The sequence below is a fragment of the Scomber scombrus genome, chromosome 14 (assembly GCF_963691925.1).
Source record: "Scomber scombrus chromosome 14, fScoSco1.1, whole genome shotgun sequence".
In the NCBI taxonomy this organism is placed as follows: Eukaryota; Metazoa; Chordata; class Actinopteri; order Scombriformes; family Scombridae; genus Scomber; species Scomber scombrus.
In genome coordinates, this window is record NC_084983.1 from 29,321,850 (window position 1) to 29,329,349 (window position 7,500).

The following is a 7,500-nucleotide window of genomic DNA, read 5'->3' on the forward strand; positions in this document are numbered from 1 at the left end:
CCTCCCAACGCTGCAGGGGTTCCCTCCCAACGCTGCAAGGGCTCCTTATGGCTCCACGTAGGCAGACTTGCAGTATCAACACGACACACCTGGTTTACTACACGACACCCGGCTTGGTCAGGTGTAGGCATGAGCAGATGGGTGGGTGGGTTAGGCGCCAGAGGTCAGAGGTCAGAGGTTAGGGCGGCGTGTCGTGTAGTAAAGCAGGTTTGTCGTGTAGATATTCGTGACGCCGGCGCTCCAACTCCACCGGACGTCCGACTCCTCATAAGACCGAAATCTCACTCATCGCCTCCTGCGGGGTAAACAGTGACCGGTGTTAAAATTTTCCCTTAAACCCGACAGAACTGAGTTTTCAGCCAATAAGTTGAACATGTTATCAAACGTTAAGAAGAGAGAAAGAAGATCACTAATAATGATAACTATAATAATAATGTTATAATAATGTAATATAATAATAATAATGTTAGAAATTGAATGAATGGACTCACCTCGCTCTGTTCATCGTTGACGTCTGACTCTGCACTCGTCTGGTCTTCTTGTTTCTCTTCTGAGTTTTTCTCCTGATCTTTCTCCTCCGTCTTTACCTGCTCTCCATCATCCTTCTCCTCCTTCTTCTCCTCCTTCTTCTCCACTTCCATCTTCTCCTCCTCCTTCCCCTCCTCTTTCTTCTCCACTTCCATCTCCTCCTCCTTTTTCTCGTCCTTCTTCTCCACTTCCATCTTCTCCTCCTCCTTTTTCTCCTTCTTCTCGTCTTCTCCTTGGAGGTCGATCCCGTCCTTTGGCTGATCTTCTTTGGGGGATTCATCTTTCTTATGACTCTCTGTTTTGTCTTCCTCTCCTCCTCCCTCCTTCTTCTCTCCTCCTCCTTCTTCTGACATTTTGTTGTTGGGTTCGGTCGGGGAGGTCGGGGTTGTGTCTTCTCCCTCGTTGGTCACGCCGCCATCATCCTCGCTGCTGGTCTTCCTGTGGCGGCGGGAGGGAGGTCGTCGTCGGATGGAGTGACGAGCTCTGCCCTGAATAAAAGATGCAGAGTGTTGATATATTATTATTATGACATCATTAGATTATTAATAGTGAAGCATCAGTGTTAGAGCAGCATGTTACTGTTGTAGCTGCTGGAGGTGGAGCTAGTTTACACTACTTTATATACAGTTAGCTAGTTTAGTCCAGTGGTTCCCAACCTAGGGGTGGGGCCCCTCCAAAGGGTCAGCAGATAAATGTGAGGGGTGGTGAGATGATTAATGGGAAAGAAGAACAAACTAAGTTCTGATACACAAATGTGTTTTCAGCTTTTGGACTTTTTCTCTAATCTTTGATTTGTGCTGAAATATTGGATCATTTGAACATTTATTGAAATGAAAGCATGTGAGAAGTTTAGAGGGAAAAATCAGTATTTGGTGGAGCTGTTAACAACTCATAGACATCTGAGCTGTGAGCCGACTACACACTGCTGTCTGGTTCCATCTTTAACAATGTGTTGTATTTATAAAGCTTGTTATATTATATATATATATATATATATATATATATATATATATATTATATTATATTATATTATCCATTGTGTCAAATCTGAATCTGAAAAGTAACTAAAGCTGTTAAATAAATGTAGTGGAGTAGAAAGTACAATATTTCCCTCTGAGATGTAGAAAGTAGCATCACATGGAAATACTACAGTAAAGTACAAGTACCTCTAACTGTACTACAGTAAAGTACAAGTACCTCAAACTGTACTACAGTAAAGTACAAGTACCTCAAACTGTACTACAGTAAAGTACAAGTACCTCCAACTGTACTGCAGTAAAGTACAAGTACCTCTAACTGTACTACAGTAAAGTACAAGTACTTCAAACTGTACTACAGTAAAGTACAAGTACCTCTAACAGGTGACAGGTGAACACATGACATGAAGTTGACCAATTGAAATTCTGGATGTGACATTTATTTTGTACTTTAATAATTTTAATAATGAGAGTTTGTCATTTTTACTTAAACCTGTAATAACACATCTGACATAATATCAGCTCAACTCTGTTTAATATTATGTTTTATTTTCTCTTTTAAATCAGTGAACATGGAGCCGACCTTGATGATGCTCGGCAGGATGGACCCCTCCGCCGCAGTAGGAGGCTCTTCAAAAGATGTGGGGTCCTCTGCGGTCAAGTGGCTGACAGAGACGGGACTGGTGGGCGTTACCGTGGTTTCCGGGGCGGAGACGGGGGAGGGGAGGACGAAGCCTGCAGGCAGCAACCTGAAGCCGGGACTCTTTGGAGAAGGAAGCATGGCCGTCGGAGAGAGAACCAGGTTGGCCTAAAACACAGAGTGGTGATGTCAGAGTGATGATGTCAGGGTCATGATGTCAGGGTCATGATGTCAGGGTGATGATGTCAGGGTGGTGATATCAGGGTGCAGTTCTCTCTTTATACCAGCAGAGAGCAGCAGAGTACTGAACTCACCTGAAGCTTCTCGATGAGAGCAGAGTTCCTCTTCACTTTGCCGGGTTGAGGAGACGTGACCTCTGGAGCCTGCTGATTCACACACACACACATACACACACACACACACACACACACACACACACACACACACACACACACATACACACACACACACACACACACACACACACACACACACATTCAGGATCATCGTATATGACATATTTAAAAGTGCAGTTTGATATGAAGATTAAAATAACATCTCCAGCTTCTATATTCATATTCTGAGTCTCTACTGGAATAAAAACTCCTTATTTATCTTCTACTGGTCCTTTATGCAGCCCTGTTTCATCTGCTTCAACTGACTCACACTGAAAAAACCTCAACTTCTCTTTACATATATGAGTCAGTCGTTGTTATTAACGAGTCATTCAGGTCTAATAATGCTTCCTTAATAAGACTTATAGCAGCTTTGATGTCTGCTGTGTGGAGGCTGACTGACAGCCGTGAACATCAGAGAAGAAAACTTCAAAAAGCAGAATATGTCTCCTTTAAGTTTCTATGCAGATGAGGCTCAAATGTTACTTTAGTTTTCTAATAGTTTAATCTGCTTCTGATTGGCTGAGGTTTATAGAACAGGCGTCTCTCACCTCCTGGTCGTCTGCCGGTGGTTTGGACAGCTGTAAGGTTCGAGGAGGTCGTCGTCTGACCGGCTTCTCCTGGAAAACAGCGACGGTGCAGCAGAGCAAGAAAATAACTTCATAAATAATAATAATAAGATAACATGCAGACTAACCACAATGCATCAGGGTGTGTGATGTCAGAGAGCAGCAGTTTGAAACCATTAAACAAATAATCAGGTTCTGTTTATTTTAACCCTCAAGTCAAGGAAGGAAGGGAGGAAGAGGGAAGGAAGGATGGATGAAAGAAGGAAGAAAGGAAGGTAGGAGGGAGGGAGGAAAGTAGGAAGGAGGGAGGGAGGGAAAATGGGAAAAGAGGAAGGGAGGAAGGAAGGAAAGGACAACAGAGGAAAGAAGGAAGCGAGGAAGGACAGACGGAAGGAAGAAAGGGGGATGAGGAAGGAAAGAAGGAAGGGAGGAAAGAGAGAGGAAGGAAAGGAAGAGAGAAGGAGGGAGGAAGGAAGGAAAAGACGAAAGAAGGAACAGTCAAAACAGACGGGGTCAATTTGACCCGGGAGGACAACACGAAGGTTAGAGAACAATGACTGTGTTGTTTATCACGTTTAATGATGAGTGTATTCATGCTAGTAAACTCTGTAAGATGATGAACTTACTGTTTCGGTCGCAGCAGCATCAGAAGGAGCCGAAGCTTTAAACCTTCCTGCCAGTTCAGCCACAGAGCGCCGGGATGGAGCCTCCTCCTGCCGGCGGGAACCAATCACACGCAGGTAAACACCAACATGGTTTAATAATACTGTTACTGCCACTACTAACTACTACCGTCTGACTCAGCGTTCAAGAGTAAAGACAGTTTCTGCTCAGATAGAAATGAAACAAAATAAACAAATAATAAAGAAAGAAACACATTTAATAATCAGTAATCGACCGTCTTACAGCATCAGATCATTTAAACTCTTCCTCCCTTTCAGAAGCGTTTATGCTCTTTTCTGAAGCATCTTTGCTTTAGAAATAAACCTGATTACTAATATTAATACTCTACTACTACTACTACTACTCCCCCTACTGTTACTACTGCAGTACTGCAGCTGAAACCATATGTAATACTACTGTTATTATAACTACTGTTATTATAACTACTGTTATTATTATAACTACTGTTATTATAACTACTGTTATTATAACTACTGTTATTATTATAACTACTGTTATTATAACTGCTGTTATTATTATAACTACTGTTATTATAACTACTGTTATTATAACTACTGTTATTATAACTACTGTTATTATAACTGCTGTTATTATAACTACTTTGGGGTTATATATATATAATGGCTCTTTTAATGGTCTGAGGGTTTCAGGGTTTGTGGTGAATGTAAATCAGTTCAAAGGTTTTACTGTTTATAACCACAAAGTTCCACATTATGACCTGAAGTTTAACATAATATAACTATTACTACTTATAGTACTACTACTTATAGTACTTATAGTACTACTACTACTACTACTACTTATAGTACTACTACTTATAGTACTTATAGTACTACTACTACTACTACTTATAGTACTTCTACTACTACTACTTATAGTACTACTACTACTACTACTTATAGTACTTCTACTACTACTTATAGTACTTCTACTACTACTTATAGTACTTCTACTACTACTTATAGTACTACTACTACTACTTATAGTACTTCTACTACTACTTATAGTACTTCTACTACCAACATCTCCTCTACTACTGTAAACACTGGTACTTGTACTGCTGTTGCCACTCTGTTATATTTTGGTTGCTTTGGAGATGCACAGTCACCATCCCTCACTGGCTTCCCTCCAGTTATTAAAGGATCACACACACACACACACACACACACACACACACACACACACACACACACACACACACACACACACACACACACGCACACACACAGCTGTTGACGTGTAGTTGATCCACGTCCATTTCAGCTGAAGGTCTCACATTGCTGACATTCAACAGATAATGAAATCACACACACACACACACACACACACACACACACACACACATACACACACACACACACACACACACACACACACACACACACACACACACAGTCTTGCTCATTCTTTCCACAGTGTGTCGTTGATGACAGACCGATGCAGAAAGTGAAGAAGAAATAGCCGTTAAACCACTTCCTCTTTCTGTGTGTGTCCTGTTGAATATCTGCTGCTGCTCGTCTGTAACACGAATATCATCAAACTTTCATCATATTTATGATGTTTTTAGTTTCAGGTGTCTTCAGATCAGCTTCTATGTTTTAAATGTATGATAACCAGCAGCTCCCATGAGTCTCTGCTATGATGACTCTGATAACTGCTGCATTCAGGTGCTGTGGGAAAGTTGCATTTTTAGTCAGATACCTTACTGTGGTTACGAGCCGCTTCCGACCGTTTGCTCTTCTGATGTCTTACAGAGAGCAGAATGTGGTCGCTCATAGTTCACATGTCTATGAGATGTTAACAGACTCTCACATGTTCAAAGGATCCAATAGAAAAACTAATACTACTGCTGATACTACTAGTACTAAATACTACTACTACGACTACTAGTACTTCTACTGCTATACTACTCCTACTACTCCTAGTACTACTACTGTTACTAGTTGTATATATCGTCTTTTTTATTCCACACATTCTTCTTCTCAGTAAAAACCTGCAGCCTACATTACCCACAATGCATCAGGGTGTGTTATGTTAGTGGAGGCCTGCAGCTGATGATGAGGAACGGCTTCTTTATACATCTATTAATCGTTTTGTCTAAAAATTGTCACAAAATAGTGAAAAATGTCTGAAGATGATTCATCTGATCAGCTGTTCAAAGCTCAAAGATCTTCAGCTTCCTGTCAAACCAACATGTTCACATTTACTCCAGTTGAGATTCATTCATTATCAAAATAGTTCAATTACAAACACTCAGACACTCACAATGATCTGATTACACACAAAACAACAAGTTAAAGGAGAAGTACACCGTTTTCAGGTAAAACCCAACAGTGTGTTTATGTGTCTGTAATGATTCCTCCTGTTCATACTGACCATTAGAAGATCCCTTCATCATGTTTACTGTAATGATTCCTCCTGTTCATACTGACCATTAGAAGATCCCTTCATCATGTTTACTGTAATGATTCCTCCTGTTCATACTGACCATTAGAAGATCCCTTCATAATGTTTACAATGGAAGTGATGGAGGACTAAACCCACAGTCCTCCTTCTGTGGAAACATGGATTTAAAAGTTGATCTGAAGCTAAAATGAAGCTTCAGTCAAATCTTCATCTTCAGTGTTTTTAGCAGCAAAGTCTTTGTGTTACTATGGTTACAGCACAGCTCAACAGGAAACACTAAGAGGGAATCTGATGCTAAACAGACTGTAAATGTGTCAGATATCATTGATATGACTAACTCACACTGATGAAGATCAATAGAAGCTGATCATCTACTTTAAATGACTTGAATGATTGACGCCTGACACACTTGAAATATGGTGAACTTTTCCTTTAAAGTAAAATCCCCATCTAGAATAAAGCAGTGATCAGTTCATCACTGACCTGCACATTATCTCAACTTAATCATTTAATAAATAAAATGAAACTCAGAATAGTGTTTAGTGTTTCAGCATCAACGTGTTTTACTCGTGAACGTCTCAGAAACAAACACGTGGTGCATTTAAGTGCTGCTCAAAAGCTCCGACATCTGACGTTTAATACGTGGAATTTAAACGAGCTGAAACAGGATCTGATATTTCATGTTTGTGTCTGTTTGTCAACATGTTTCATGTTTCATCTGATCTGATATTTATGTGATTCAAACAGAAATAACTGCAGGAAACACCCAAATCTATAAATACGAGCGTGATGAAGGAAGTGTTGAAGAGTCACACGTGTGCAACACCTCAGATTAAAACTCCAGCAACAACATGCAAAGTTCAGTTTAACCCAATAACACGTTGAGTCTGTTCAACAGAAGATTCATCGTCACATCGACACGAAAACAAGCAGAAATATGTTCAGGAAGAGAAATGATGAAATCTGTCAGCGAGCAGCTTAAGATTTCTAACTTCTGTTTAAAATGTCTCGAATCAAACTGAAACACACATAAACACAAACACAAACACACACACACACACATGCAAACAGAGCAGCAGCTGCAGCAGTTAGAGTAAAGTTAGAAGAAGTTTTACCTCCATCCTGCTGGTCGACTCAGCAGCAGAGCTTCTGTTGAGTATGTGTGAGAGAGAGAGAGAGAGAGAGAGAGAGAGAGAGAGAGAGAGAGAGAGAGAGAGACAGAGAGAGAGAGAGAGAGAGAGAGAGAGAGAGAGACAAAGAGAGACGAGAGAGAGAGAGAGAGAGAGAGAGAGAGAGAGAGA

At 40.6% G+C, this 7,500-nt stretch overlaps 1 protein-coding gene across 2 annotated transcripts in view; it reads right to left on the reverse strand.

The window, feature by feature from the left end:
* dub (duboraya) overlaps window positions 1-7,358 on the reverse strand; it is a 7,569-nt gene extending 211 nt beyond the window's left edge. Inside the window, exons 1-7 of one of the 2 annotated variants that reach the window (XM_062433316.1) lie at window positions 7,315-7,358; window positions 3,736-3,822; window positions 3,092-3,160; window positions 2,460-2,528; window positions 2,089-2,313; window positions 492-1,016; window positions 1-295 (exon numbers count right to left, since the gene is read on the reverse strand). The exon at window positions 1-295 is cut by the window's left edge and continues 211 nt beyond it. In XM_062433316.1, the coding sequence (XP_062289300.1) occupies window positions 266-295; window positions 492-1,016; window positions 2,089-2,313; window positions 2,460-2,528; window positions 3,092-3,160; window positions 3,736-3,822; window positions 7,315-7,320 (1,011 nt within the window). In that variant the 5' untranslated portion in view covers window positions 7,321-7,358 and the 3' untranslated portion in view covers window positions 1-265. Of the gene's footprint in view, window positions 296-491; window positions 1,017-2,088; window positions 2,314-2,459; window positions 2,532-3,091; window positions 3,161-3,735; window positions 3,823-7,314 lie in introns of both variants that reach the window. The other variant, XM_062433315.1, reaches the window with a different exon arrangement.
* Window positions 7,359-7,500: the final 142 nt, after the last annotated feature.